The 15,848-nt window shown below is 41.2% G+C and overlaps 2 protein-coding genes across 2 annotated transcripts; both read right to left on the bottom strand.

Annotated features, from left to right (window-relative positions):
* Positions 1-1,152: 1,152 nt before the first annotated feature.
* On the bottom strand, positions 1,153-5,230 carry LOC113547579 (sialoadhesin; the record flags this gene model as incomplete). The annotated part of the gene is made up of 7 exons (XM_026947984.3): positions 1,153-3,146; positions 3,231-3,285; positions 3,364-3,454; positions 3,584-3,853; positions 3,958-4,170; positions 4,261-4,605; positions 5,008-5,230. Coding segments are annotated over 7 exons (1,239 nt in total), but the record flags the coding sequence as incomplete, so codon positions are not given.
* LOC128317433 (uncharacterized) lies at positions 5,219-10,844 on the bottom strand. The gene is made up of 5 exons (XM_053229274.1): positions 10,786-10,844; positions 7,095-7,221; positions 6,150-6,497; positions 5,836-6,051; positions 5,219-5,663 (listed from the first exon to the last, which is right to left on the bottom strand). Exons 2-5 carry the CDS (start codon positions 7,150-7,152, stop codon positions 5,260-5,262), a joined length of 1,026 nt encoding a protein of 341 aa, XP_053085249.1. The 5' UTR covers positions 7,153-7,221; positions 10,786-10,844; the 3' UTR covers positions 5,219-5,259.
* Positions 10,845-15,848: the final 5,004 nt, after the last annotated feature.

Raw genomic sequence — 15,848 nt, 5'->3', positions numbered from 1 at the left:
ATGTGTTTTCTTATCTCATTCTGTTGCCCCTGTCCTGTTCTGATCTGTTTCTGTGATTTGATTTCTTTCCGAAATGTCAAACAGAAACAGAGATTGAATGGAGCATAAACCCTTAAGTCTGCAGCATATACCCTAAACACTGTGCCCTACACCCTACAATAACATTAGATAAAGTTGTGTATTATCAGTAAGTGTTAAGGCAGTGATGTTACTTACAAACACAGAGGCACGATCCTGCGTGTTTGTGTCCTACACCGAGCGCACTGCATGCTGAATCAAGCATTTAGTATTTCACGTGTAGCAGAACCAAACACCTGCACACATGGGGCATCAACACACAAGTCCTCAGTAGAGCAGATGATTCAATACACACACACACACACACACACACACACACACACACACACACTATGTTACAGGTTTATCAGGTAAATCTTGTGTATATAGCGTGTATGTTTTATATAACCGATGGAGAAAGATAATGAATGTACGTACGTACGCACGCTCACCAAAACCCAGCAGGAGGTAGAGGAGGGGAAAAAGAACTATCTTCCTCAAGACTGAAGACGTGTCAGATGTCAGCATGGCTCTGTCTAACAAGTAAAGAAACAAACATTCATTTACACAGCTCTGGAGAATAAACTTGAGAAGTGTGTTAGTTGTGTAAGAAGAAAAGCAGCAAGACTTCTGTCAATCTGTTGAGAAGGTCTTTAAGCTTGGTTTGGCCTACAAAACCATTTACACACAAGTTTACTGAAAGTAGAAATTGATGAACAAAGCCCAGTGTGTGTGTGTGTGCTGATTTTGTGCGGGAGATTATGTTGGAGTTTCGGAAGGGTGCATCATCTTACAATCGAATTTGGTCCAATATGGCGGACGTGTTGATGTATCAGAGTAGCTAACAACAGCAGCTAATGTGACATCTACTCTTTTTTTTTTTTCCCCTCTCATGTCTATCATACTGTGGCCAGAGAAAATACTTCGTTCGCTTTGAGGACCTCACGTGTTCCCAGGCGATAGGCTCCGCCCACTCTGCGCCTCCCATTCCTTTTCTTGAAGATCCTTGTAGGAGATCTGTCGAATCGCACGGTCATCGGGATGATAGTAACCGTTAGAGATTAATCTGGGACTGCGGCTCGACATTTCTGCAGGATGAGAAGAGAGAAACAGAAGAACTTGGTACAGTTACTGTAAACTTAAACACTGAAAGTGATCAAGCTAAAATACCATCAACATTATAGCACAAACGGCCTCGACGTATTATCGTTATTCATTTCATTGTTGTTTAAATGATCTTTTTGGTGTGTGTTTGTGTGTGAGAAACATGCGTTTGTCTTTTTCTGGTTGCTTTGAAACATTGAGATACTCGCACTCTCTGTGTTTGTGAGATTGTGAGGACCGGAATGAACAGTAGCGCTCTCTTTGCTGTCATAACGATTCCATGTAGTAATCCCAGAACTATTTCGGGATGGGGGGAGGTTTGGGGGATTGCTTCCAAATATAAAAAGGGTTGTAATTCCTACAGTGTTCACCCGATTTGGATGTATACGCTCAAATTAAAGCTGTTTTATTTGCAGAAAGTCTACAATTTTCATTATTATTAGCTGCATCCAGTAAATCTTATCAACTTTTGAGGGTTTTTTTTTTTTTTTTTTTTGGTTCAAGATAATGATTTATGACCACAAATGTCATCCTGTGAAAAAGTAGCCACATTTAACACATTTACAACTGCATTTATGTATTAAAAAAATAAAATAAAAAATGAACTGAAGTTCAGAAAAGTGTTTCATTAAAAATAAATATGTTTATTGATGGAGTTAAAGAGTTGCTCTTAGATTTCCATTCTGTGTGAGTTTCGAGTGAACAGATTTTCTGATCTAACTGTATCTTGGTGTAAAATCTTGTTCTACAGATACAGTGGATAGAGATTACTAATTAAATGGAAAATAAATTCAGAGTTGTATTTTCTTCAGATAAGCCCACATGAGCCTTGCCTATGCTGTAACACGTAAAGGACTAGAGCTCAATTAAATGTAAATTAATGAGGTTATAGGACTAGACTAGACCAGACGACAGTAGTAATAATTTCAGTTATTAGTATTGATTACCTTTATTAGGTTCTTACCATAGAAATGATAACATATTAGAACAAGTTCATGAATATAAACCTGTGATTTGAATTACAGCTGAAACTATTGTCAGAGCTGCTGTTATAGAAAATTAATCATCACCTTCTGACCAATCAGAATCGAGAATGCAACAGTGGACTGGGATAATCCATCAAACCAAATCATAAGTAAACCCTTAATAAGGATCCTAATAATAATCTATATGGAATGTAACTGGAGAGTGTACACAAACCCACACGCACTCCACCCACAGTGTTGCGTCTGCATGAGTGATTTCAGACGTGATACAACGACCACAAAGCATTAACGCTGGTGAAATTAAGAGTCATGCGCATATGAAGATGAATAATCCACTGGCCAGGTTAGAATAATGCCAGGTTAGACTAGCATCGATCCCAGCTAACATAGCTAACATAATTGGCTAGGCAGCAAATCAAATTCTAGCTAATGGGAAATATAGGTTAATAACAGGATGTTTTACTTCTGATTAATTCATTAGCAAACTATTTAGTGTTAGTTATGCCTGAACTGACAGATTTATTATTACTTTATTTATCATTCAATGATAAATGTTGAATAATGTAATAAACAACTTCATAAAAAAAAGTTTCAGAATTATTGCTGGAAAATAAAAGAATACAAAAAGAAAGCATATACAGATCACTATAAATAAAAAGAGCATTGTAAATTGATTAGCATTAAAATAAATGTAAGGAAAAAAAATGTGTTAATAAATAATAATAAGAATAATAACAGAACAAGTGTAGATGTAAAAAAAAGATTAATCCTTAAGCTAAATTCCTGTTAAAAATCCTGACCTGCATATACAACTGTTAAGGTGAATCAGCAGACAGTACTATATGAGCACTACAATACACTTCTGAAGCATCAATACTGCTACTCTGATCAAATCGAGTGTTCAATAACAACATTGGTACAGTGAACGTTATCCTGATCATCTGAGGCGACTCTCCCTCAAAGGTTTGAGGCTGGGATACTTTCATACACAGCAGCAGACTGAGGATGAAAAGGAGCACAGGATAAAGTTCATATTTGAACATGTCACATGATCAAACAGTCCCTCCTTTCACCTGCACTCACCTGTCCGCTGTCACCAGTGCTGCTGTGGCCATTAGCTGAGCTCCTCTTCCTCTTCCTGAGAAACAGCAAGCACATGTTCATGCTCATTTTAATCACGTTTGAAAAATATTCTTTATGTTCACATTTTACATACCACATCCACAGAGCTCCTGAGAGGAGTGTTACTGCCAGGAAGACGACCAGTCCCACCATGATGACCTTTAACACCGTGTTCTTCTCTGAGCCTTCAGAAACATATTTTAAGCAAGATGAGGCTTTATTTTTGTTCAAGACTCACAGACAGATATATGAGGTCATTTTGTTTAAAAACATCCGCTTTATTCAGCTACATAAAAGTTTTACACGGCACTTACGTAACACATCCAGGTGTGTTGGTGTAGAGTTGTGCTGTCCCAGCTGGTTGTGAGCAGTGCAGTAGTACAGTCCGCTGTGCCGGGAGCTGATGTTGCTGATGCTGTAATTCTGGCCTGTTGTCAGCAGTGTGTCTGCAGCTGCTCTCTGCTTAAACCAGGTGTAGGTGAGAACAGGAGGGTTTGCATCACTGCTACAGCTCAGAGTCACTGAATCCCCCTCCACTGTGTGTCCAGAGGAAAGAACCACTGCTCTGGTGTTTTTAGGGGAATCTGATTAGAAATAAAACACCTGAATCAGCTGGTGTGTGTTCAGGATCAGCATCTGATATAGATATAGATGTACTACGATTGAGGAGAGTAAAATCCACACTCACACACTGGAGGAGAGAGGAGACTGTCATGGCCTTCAACAGCACAGCTGTAACTGACCGCACCACTGACTGCAGCTACAGAGCAGGAGGCAGATTTACAGTCAGACACACGCTGTCCGTTCTTGTACCAGATGTAAGTGGGGTTGTTAGACAGAAAGCAGGTGGTGAAACAGCTCATGAACTTGTCACTCCAGTACGGTAATGTAATCTTCAGATCTGTAAATAATAAATTTTTTTTTTATAATTTTCAACTAGGTAAACGCAGTTAGTAAACGTATAATTGTGATATAATAAATGTATACTTACCTGTGACAGATAGAGAGACTCCAGGGTGGCCGGTGTAATTACCCCCATCAGTGTAGAATCTGAATCCGTATGTTTGAGCGTCTCTCTCTGTCAGGTTAGTGATTCTCAGACTACAGTTATTCTGGGAGCTCTGTGTGTACTGCACTCGGCCCTGATACTCCTCATCCTCTCTCACATCCACAGCCTCAGCATCAGCCTGCTTTTTAATGAACCAGAAAGCTTCTGTGACCTTGTAATGATGAGGGAAGGTGTAATAACTGTGTATGTCCACTGATGAGCCAAACAGAGAGCAGATAGTCTGGGTGGAGTAAGTCACACTCCAGCAGCTCTTCTCATCAAAAATACCTGAAACACACAGAATGAGAACAGAAATCTAAATCCTCAACTTTGTTCAAAATCTAGCAGAGTATGGTGTAAACCTGGCAACCCTCCCAGGCGGTAAAGATACGAATTTAGAATTAATATTTACATTTATGTTTAACATTTATATTTAACTTTTACATTTAATATTTATGTTTAATAATTACATTTAACATTTAGATTTATATTTAAAATTTACACTAAAATGTAAAACTATTATTTGACATGGGTAGCTATCGACATGTATCAGAATGGTCACAAATGTTTAAAAAAAAAAAAAAAAAAAGTCAGAGAGAAAAAAGTATTCAACTTTTTACATTTGGCACCCCATAAACAGAAGCTGCCAGTGAGATGACAGAATGAGTGAAGTGTAAAGTGAGTTCTTACAGACAGCAGGAGAGCGAAGCTCCTCATGTCCTCTTACAGCACAGGAGTAGCTGCCTGCATCCCCACTACTGACATACAGTTCATTTCTGTTTGTGTAAGTAACATGCTGTCCGTTCTTGTACCAGATGTAAGTGGGCTTGTTAGACAGAGTGCAGGTGGTGTTACAGCTCAGCGTCTTGTAGCTGCTATCCGAGTCTGATACTGTAACCTTCAGATCTGCAAATAATAAAATAAGTTATTAATTCCCTTCATTTATTTCATCTGTACAGATTTAATTAAGTAAATATATAACTGCGTGGCATTACCTGTGACAGACAGAGAGACTCCAGGTTGGCCGGTATATTTCCCTTTAGGATCATCAGTGTAGAATCTGAATCTGTAGGTTTGAGCGTCTCTCTCTCTCAGGTTAGTGATTCTCAGACTACAGTTATTCTGGGAGCTGTGTGTGTACTGCACTCGGCCCTGATACTCCTCATCCTCTCTCACATCCACACTCTTACCAGCAGCCTGCTCTTTAATGAACCAGAAAACTTCTGTGACCTTGTAATGATGAGGGAAGGTGTAATAACTGTGCATGTCCACTGATGAGCCAATCAGAGAGCAGATAGTCTGGGTGGAGTAAGTCACACTCCAGCAGCTCTTCTCATCAAAAACACCTGAAACATACAAAATAAAAAAGAAAAGAAATCTAAACTAAAAAAAAACAAAACAAAAAAAAAACTAAACCATCTCTCAGTCATGAATAACTGCATGTGAGTTTACTGTAGTTTAACAGAAGCTGGCAGTGAGATGATGACAGAATGAGTGAAGTGTAAAGTGAGTTCTTACAGACAGCAGGAGAGCGAAACTCCTCATGTCCTCTTACAGCACAGGAGTAGCTGCCTGCATCCTCACTACTGACATACAGTTCATTTCTGTCCTGGTCAGGAACACGCTGTCCGTTCTTGTACCAGATGTAAGTGGGGATGTTGGACAAAGTGCAAGTGGTGTTACAGCTCAGCGTCTTGTTGTGGTTGTAGCTGTCTGATACTGTAACCTTAAGATCTGCAAATAATCAACAGAGTTTGGTGTTATATTCGGAGTTTAACATGTAATTTTTGTTGTGTTGCCTTCCAGCTGCTGTGTGTGTGTGTGTGTGTTACCTGTAACAGTCAGTCGAACTCCAGATGAGGCTGATATCCAGACACTTTTCTGTGTTTTAAATCTAAAGTTATAAACTCCAGAGTCACTCACTCTCACATTGCTCAGTGTCAGCTCACAGTCAGACCACCCGGTTCTTACAGACACCCGTCCTGAGTATTGTGGATCTTTGCTCAGGTCTTGTGGTTCTCTTTCAGAGCTCTGGACTCGATACCACTCTCTCTCTGTGACACTTAAGTGATCACGTGTTGTAAATGTACAGGAGATTTTTACTGTAGATCCAGTAGCAGCACAGAGACCCTGAGAGGAGAGTGGTGCTGCACTGGCTAGACTGTGCTGAGCCTGAACCCCTGAAACGAACACACGCATGCATGCACGCACACAAGAAGCACAAATTAAAATGAGTTAAACACATAAAGCAATGAATCATGCACTGACCAGCAAGAGTGTAACCACAGTCTTAACCACTGCTCCTGCTGCTGCTGTTCTCAGTCACAGATAGCGAGTGGGCCAAGGACATATGAAAATGACGACAGAAACAGAACTCAGTTTGAAACCGTTCATCCGGGTTTATAGCATTAACAGTACACATAAACTCACACCGATAAAGAAAGGTGCAGGACATTAATGTATTACATTACAGCAATAACAAAACATCACAATACAGCAATAATATAATATAATGGTTTGATAATGTAAAAAAAAAAATGATGATTTGATATATGTATGTTTCATCAGAATTTGCAATAATCCATTTGGTTTCTTGCTCTATAACTTTTGTCTTTTACTCCACAACATCCTACAAATGTTCTTGCCTGCACCCAAATCTTGTCAAATTTATAAAAATACTTCCAAACACAGAGACATGTTTAGGGCTTTTGTGTTGCAGTAGTGACACAACAGCACAGAAAAACAGTAGAAAGAGCTGAAATATCTGAAAAGTTTACCTGTCAGTAACATGAGGATTGCTGCTACTGTAATATTTCTCGACATTCTGTAAAACATGGTGACATCAGCCTTCAGACAGTTGACGCTTGAAGATCCACAGCGTGTAGAATTTAGACCAAAAATGTCCTTATAAATACAAAATACATCTATCTTACTCTTTTAATATACATTAACCACCTTATTCAGCTTGTTCCTCCTTCACTAACCTCCTGGTATTTGTACTATAAAAAGGCATTTCTACAAACTGATTATTTTGCTTAACAGAGATAGCACCATGTTCTTTTTATTCTCTCCCACAATTTCTTCCGTTTTCACTGGTCACAATTTTTTGACATAGATCCACAAAATTATATAGGAATTATACTATACGAATAGTGTGCTTGTGCTTTTGGGAAAGATCTGAATTAAGGTTGGAACAGCTGACATATCATGAGAACCACCCTGCAACACTCTAGCTACCAACTAGGTTAGTATAGCAACCACCTACCAACACCATAGAAAGCACCTGCAATATCATAGCAACCAAATAGGTTAGCATAGCAGCCACCTGGCAACACCATAGAAAGCATATCATAGCAAGTGGGCAACATGCTAGCAAACGAGCAACATGCTAGGAAACCACTGGAATACCTTAGCAACCACCAAGCAAAACCCAAGCAACCACATTTAATATCAACCACCTAGCACACTCTAACAATCAACTGGTATATGATAACAAGCATCTAGCAACACTAGCAACCAATCGGGATAACATAGCAACCGCCTAGCAACACCCTAGTAACCAAATAAGGTTGCCACCCTTCCCTTATAATAAGGGATTGTCCTGTTTTGAAAAATAAAATGCTGCATCCCTTTGTCCCGTATTTCTCATACACATTGTTTCATACATATACTACATCTTCATAGTGGTGACAATAACATAATGGTGAATAAAATCAAACCAGTTTCACAAGAAATAGAGGAGAAGATCAGAATCAATATTATGGGACAGAGAATGACCAGACAAGTGCTGTGAGTGTGCACGTTAACGTCATCATTGAATATCACTCAAACTGTGCAGTTTACCTTGGAGCACGCAGAAGGTGATAATCATGTCCGAGCGGCTAAAGAACAGAGTGGAATCACTCAGTACCTTTTACCTCCGACTTCCCCTCAGGAGGATATATCATGATGATGTTTAATACATTTTTATGTACTCTTCTTTTTAGATATCTGATTGAATGATTTTACTGAATATTCAATTTTAACAAAGAACATTGTCACAAAGCACCTTTACAGAAATATGTAAAATCGGGATATAAATTTTAAATTTATTATATACCTAATATATTTATCCCTAATGACCAAGGCAGAGGTGACTGTGGCAAGGAAAAACTCCCTGAGACAAAATGAGGAAGAAATCTTGAGAGGAACCAGACTCAGAAGGGAACCCATCCTCATCTGGGTGACACCAGATAGTGTGGTGGTAAATAATTTCTCTTCTATAACTATATACTTTAGAGTCAAAAAGTGCAATTGTGTGAACAAGAGCATTACATTTATTTATGAATACATTATAGTTTTAACATGAAGTCTGTTGATGGAGACTTGAGTGTAAAACTGCTCATAGCACTTGCGGTCCTAAGCCATTTAATCTCAATAAGCCTGTCCATATGGGGCCATCTTCAGCAAGCAGCAAGTGGTTTTCAGGTGATGAGAACTCCAACCAGAAATAGGGCATCAAGATGGATCAGGCAGGTCCGCAGAGCAGAAGGGGTCCACAACACTCTATGTCCATTAACCAAAGGAAAAATAGCCATAAAATAACTAGTAACAGGGGCATTGTCAAGTTAGCATCATCGGCCTAAATATTATATTAGGCTATATAACTAGGTTCAGTCATGCTGATAATATTCCATTCATTCTCAGAGATCTTGGACTGAAGGTTAAAGATTAAAGATTATAAGATTTATTTTATAATTCATAAGTACTGTAATTTACATTCTATAAATATATCAATTTGCAATTTGAAATTGTCTAAATAAATAATCATGAGCTGTCCCTTATTTTTCCTCATTGAAGGTGGCAATCCTAATACCAATCCGCCTAGCAACACTCTAGCAACCACCTAGAATACCATACCAACTTACTAGCCACACTCTAGCAACCACCTAGACTACCATACCAACTTTCTAGCAATTCCATTCAATTCAGTTTCATTTGTATAGTGCTTTTAACAATGGACACGCAAATTAAACTAAACCAAAATACATTGTAAATATGGGAATTTATCCCTAATGAGCAAGGCAGAGGTGACGGTAGCAAGGGAAAACTCCCTGAGACAATATAAGGAAGAAATCTTAATAGGAACCAGACTCAAAAGAGAACCCATCCTCATCTGGGCGCTAATGGATAGTGCAATTATAAACAAATCCTTTCTATAACTGTGTACTACATGGACAAATAGTGCAACTGTGCAACCAGCACATTCATCACAGTTTTCAAATGAAGTCTGGTTTGTTGAAAATATCCACTCTCCAATGATGGAGTCCTGAGTGCGAGACTGCTTGTGGCAACCGCAGCCCCAAAGCCACCACAGCAATCGCAGTCCCAATCCATCACAGTACAACTCCCCATATGAGATCCCCAAGCCTTCTCCACGGTCTACAGGTGGCACCATCCCCAGCAAAGCTAATGACCCTCAGGGCATCCATGTGGGGCCACCCCCAGCAGCAGTGAGTGATCTCAACCAGTAAGAACTCCAACCAGAAGCATCAGGATGGATCAGACAGGTAGCAACACTCTAGCAACACCCTAGCAAACAACAGCCTAACAACACTGTAGCAACCACCTAGAATACCATACCAACTTTCTAAAAACACCCTAACAACACTCTAGCAACCAGCTAGAATTCCATACAAACTTTCTACCGACACCCTGGCAACAGCCTAGCAACACTCTAGCAACCACCTAGAATACCACACAAACTTTCTAAAAACACCCTAACAACACTCTAGCAACCAGCTAGAATACCGTACCAACTTTCTAGCAACACCCTGGCAACACTCTAGCAACCAGCTAGAATACCATACAAACTTTCTAAAAACACCCTAACAACACTCTAGCAACCAGCTAAAACCATACTAACTTTCTACCAACACCCTAGCAACCACCTAGAATACCGTACCAACTTTCTAGCAACCTTATAGAATACCATACCAACTTTCTACCAACACCCTGGCAACAGCCTAGCAACCAGCTAGAATACCATACCAACTTTCTACCAACACCCTGGCAACAGCCTAGCAACCACCTAGGATACCATACCAACTTTCTAGCAACACACTAGCAAACAACAGCCTAGCAACACTCTTGCAAAAAGCTAGAATATCATACCAACTTTCTACCAACACTCTAACAACCACCTAGAATACCGTACCAACTTTCTTGCAACACCGTAGCGAACACCTTCGACATTGTTTAGCGAGCTGTGTCAAGCAAACATCAAAGTTCATTTAATTGATACATTATCGTGTTAATAAGCAAACGTTACTAAACTCTCTTCACAATCAAAATGGCGACATCACACATTACGTCATGTCCCCACTCATAGTATCTCGCGCGACCGCAATCCCGCCAATGCGGTTCTTTTTATCGCGTTAAAAACACTAACACACTAAACAAACACAGCGAACACACACACACAAACACCTGAAGAACTACGTCTTCTTCTTCTTCTGCGTAGTCTTCTTCTTCTTCTGTGGGTTTTATGGCGATTGACACACCAGCTTAAATGCATTTCCGCCACCTACTGGGATGGAGTGTGAAATCAAGATGGAAGACGAGAAAAACAAAATTCAAGCCTACTATTTTTTTTAAACAGAGCTTTATACACTCTTGCCTGTATCCCTGAATTTTGAAGTATACTCTTTAATGTTATATTATTAACTTCCATTTTAACAATTCTGACTATTTCTTAGTTGTCCTATGAGCTGGATTCTTTCTCTATTATATGCCTCACGATGTAAAAGCACATGTTCAGCTGTCTCCTATTTGACTTATTCCATACAGATACTGTAAAACTTCGTATAATATGTCTTGACTAGATATTGACTTCCCACTGTTTAAACTTGCTAAGGTTGAAGATGAATCAGGATTTTTTGCACCATCATTGTATACTTGAATACCGTTATAATATTTTTGATTCAAGTACTGTGACACAGTTACTCTGTGGTGACCCTGGAGTAGTGCCCCAGCAACCCAAAGTGAATGCCAACGAGGTTGCCAACCAACTGCTCCAGAATGGCAAATGTGGAAATAAGGAAAAGGGCAGAAGGGAAAGACCAAGCTGGACAGGAAATCAAACACACTGGCCCAGAGGTAAAGATGGCTTCTAGAATTGTTCAACTACTGCCTGGCAACGAGGAGCTTCCCTAAAATCTGGAAGAAAGCAAATGTTATTGCCTTACTGAAGCTGGGAAAGAACCCAAATAACCCCATGAGCTACAGACCCATATCACTGCTATGTCACACCTATAAGCTATTCAAGCGCTCCTCCTGAACCGCCTTGCACCTGTGATGATGAATGCCTTATCGCAGAACAGGCAGGTTTTCAACCAGGAAAGTCAACTACCAGCCAAACCCTTAACCTCACAGTACATCAAAGATGGATATGAAAAAGGGATGGTGACAGGTGCAGTTTTTGTTGATCTTTCCGCAGCTTACGCAGCCAAAGGCGCTTACTTCAGAATATCCTGGACATGACAAGAGATATCCACCTGAGAGAACTGTTTGGGAGCATACTCAAAAACAGGATGCTCTTTGTCGAGCTGGGCGGCAAGAAGAGCAGATGGCGAAGACTCAAGAACGGCCTAACTCACTCACCTTCTCTGGCTCCGCCCTCCATTCAAAAACCAGCATGTGACCACGGCTCCGTTTCCACATACCCCCACCACCCGACTCAGGTTGAAGTGCCAGATACTAACAGGTGATACGTGCATTGGCATCTTTCATGCAGTGGAGCCACTGGAGCGGGTTGTGGTCCAAACATAGGGTGAAGGCCCGTCCCAACGGATAGTGCCGGAGGGGGAGGACCGCCCATTTGATGGCCAGACACTTCTTCTCTATCCTACTTAGTCTCTCGCACAGAAAGCTTAGCGGCTGATGTACAGGATGGGACGCTCCCTCCCGACCCGCTGACCTGCCATGTGAACTCAAAGGGTCCTTGCCACTTGGTGAGTAATTTAGAGCTTGAAGTGTGTAGCAAAATGAGCACTTTGTCTCCCTCTGTGAACTCCCGTAGCCGAGTACCCCTGTTATACAGCTGGGACTGAAATTCTTGCACCTGTTTTGCTCTCAGGTCAAGAACATACTGAATTTATCTTTTACTGTTAGAAGGTCCTTCCTCCCAATTGTGCCGAATGACATCGAGGATGCCGTGAGGCTTCTGCCCATACAATAATTCAAACAGGGAAAACGCCATGTAGGCTTGTGGGACCTGCAAATAACACGGGCTCTAGCCAGTTATCCCAATTCTGTGCACAGTCATGAATGAAATTAGGAATCATGTTTTTAAGGGTCTGATTAAACTGTTCGACCAGCCCATCCGTCTTTGGATGGTTAAATGCTGGTATGAATCGATTTAATTCCCAACAATTCGTAAAGCTTGCATAGTGTTTGTGACATGAAAGACATGCCCTGGTAAGTCAGGATCTCTATCAGGGTCCCGACCCGGGAGTTAACACGGGAGATGTTGCACACGCAGTGTTGCGGGGGCACTTTTCTGCAACACTGCATGCGGAGATGTTGCGCAGAGGCACTGCTTCCAGATATCGCACTGTGTAGTCCATTAGAAATAACACATAGCAATGCTCTCATGCAGTCCGATCCAATGGCCCGATGAGGTCCATGCCAATTCATTCGAAAGGGACCTCGATTAAGGGGAGTGAGTGCAATGGCGCTTTTGGGGTGGATTTACCAGCTGACATCCGCGACATGCTGCAACACCACCTGCAAACATTGCCGCGAATGCTCAGCCAATAAAAACGAGGCATTAGACGGTTCAGTGTCTTATCCTGGCCTAAATGCCCAGCCCTGGGATTACGATGAGCCGCATGGAACAAGCGTTCCCAATGGCTTTTTGGGACTTAAAACTGGTCGTTTCTTCCTGCGTTTGAGTGTTCTGCATCACTCGGTACAACCTATCCTTAATAACTGAAAAATAGGGGTGGGAGAGTGCAACATTAGGCTGAATTTGCTGACCATCGATTACTCTCACTTGGTCAAAGGCATGCCTCAGGGTCTCATCACGTGACTGCTCCAAGGGGAAATCCCTTCCAAGAGGGGAGGAGCAGCGCCCTCCCCCTCTGTGTCCCCCTGACATGGAGCTGACATCGACAGCCCCGGCACCGCCTCCCCAACCAATGCTGCGCATATTCCGTACTGTCTCACTACCGCAGGACCCATCCACAAACATTTCTTTCGCTAATATTTGTCCCCAGTGGATGGGTGAGGCGAGGACTAACCGCCACCTCCGCTATGTGTTTTTGCCCACAGAATTTGATGATGACAGGCCCCAGTGGATATTCTTGTACATCCACATGCACTCTCCAATGCCTCACCTTGAACCAGGCATTGGTGCATTGAAGTCTGGTTACAGCCTGTCAGAGTTGGAATCCTGTAAGAGATCCTAACTGATCATCCACAGACGGATGGGCTAGTCGAACAGTTCAATCGAACACTTAAAAACATGATTCATAAGTTCATTCATGACAATGTATGGAATTGGGATAAGTGGCTAGAGCCCCTGTTGTTTGCAGTACGAGAGGTCCTGCAGCCTTCTTTCCCCATTTGAATTATTGTATGGACGGGAGCCCCTCAGCGTCCTCAACATCATTCAGGAAAATTGGGAGGAGGGGCTTTCTAACAGTAAAAACTAAATTCAATACGTTCTTGACCTGAGAGCAGAACTCCACACCTTAAGCCACCTAACACAGGAGAATTTGCGTCAGGTGCAAGAATGTCAGTCCCAGCAGTATAACGGGGGACTCAGCTAGGGGAGCTCATACTGGGAGATAAAGTGCTTGTTTTACTACCCATGTCTAGCTCTAAAGGGGTTGTACAGGGGGTTGGGGGCTGTGTTGTCCCAGGTGGTGGAGGAGAAGGAGTGCCCCTTGCTGTACATCAGCCGCAAGCTCTATGTGCGAGAGACTAAGTACAGCACAATAGAGAAGGAGTGTCTGGCCATCAAATGGTCGGTCCTCCCCCTCCGGTACTATCTGTTGGGACGGGCCTTCGCCCTCTGTTCAGATCACGCCCTGCCCCAATGGCTCCACCACATGAAAGATGCCAATGCGTGGATCACCCATTGGTATCAGCCATTTAAGTTCGAGGTGGTCCACAGGCGGGGGGTGCAGATGGCTGTGGCAGATTTCTTCTCTTGAGCGGATTAGTCGGCAGCAGGCTGAGTCAGGCAGTGGGGGTATGTGGAAGCAGGGATATGCTCGAGCGCCGGTTTGTGAATGGAGGGCAGAGCCAGAGAAGGTACTAATGGGTGTTCTGTGTTTCAGTGAGCGGCAGCGAGGATAAAAAGGAGAGAGACGAGCGTTTCAGGAGAGAGAGAGCTGACCAGCACAGAGCCGTGTGTGTATGTGTGCATGTCTAAGATTCAAATGCTGAAAAGCAAAATTAAAGTTGCGAATAAAGCTTTTTGAGTTATCCCAAGCCTGCCTCCCCCTTCTTCATTCCCAACCCAGAGAAGTCCTACAATCTGATAGATGTTTTATCATTTCATAACATATTTTTTGTCTGGATTCTCTTTCAAAAAATTTGTTCTCTTCGTACCCTCATATTTTTTATTATTGTTATTGTGTACCTATGTCTTTTCACTGTTAGGCACGATATATTTACCCTCATCCCTCCCATCATCCTAATCGTACCCCACATTTGGCTAATATCTATACTGTCACCTATTTCATCACAAAACAGTCTCCAATAATTTCTTTTAGTTACCCTTATTACTCTTCTAACAACTGCCTGGGTTCTCTTATATATTATAAACTCTTCACAGGAATATGATTTCTTTACCTTCCTTAATGCACTATTTTCTGATTTTAACTACTTCACTGCATTTTTCTGTCCAATCTTTCTTAGTTTTGCACTTTTCTACTAAAGTCTACTTACTATTCTTGTTTCTTTCATTTCCCCCACCACGTAACTCTTCCTCCATACATGGATCACGTCCTGACTCTACGCAACTTCCGTCCATCTTGACATAATAAGTATGTTAATGAAAAAAAAAAAACAATACATGAGGGCTAATCCAATTTATACCACCACATCTGTCGCTATTCCTTCAAAAGGCTGTGAGCTCTAACCAGTCAGGTTTGAGTTTTTTCAGACTGTCTAACAATAAAATTCTGAAGTTTTCCCACAAGAAACTGAGCTTGGTTTAACCACATAACTTCATTTATTTATTTTTAATGATTTTTAGTGACAAATGGTAATACATGTACCACGCAATTTTCAGAGTAATTTACAATCCCAATATACTGCAAAAGGAGTCATATGCAACTAACCGAAAGACTTCACCAAAGGCATGTTAATGCATTGCAAGATATATCAGAAGAGTAATATAATTATAAGATGATAATGTGTGGTATCGGTCTTGTGCAACTTTAATATAGTTGTTTTTTATTAAATAGATTTCTGCACAATGTGTTATTTTAAAATTCTTGCTTATGTTGCAATGAAAGGTGGAACATAAACTGTTTTGG

This window comes from Pangasianodon hypophthalmus, chromosome 25 (assembly GCF_027358585.1).
Source record: "Pangasianodon hypophthalmus isolate fPanHyp1 chromosome 25, fPanHyp1.pri, whole genome shotgun sequence".
NCBI classification, from domain to species: domain Eukaryota; kingdom Metazoa; phylum Chordata; class Actinopteri; order Siluriformes; family Pangasiidae; genus Pangasianodon; species Pangasianodon hypophthalmus.
Note: the sequence above shows the minus strand (reverse complement) of the source record. Positions and strands in the feature narration are given on the sequence as shown.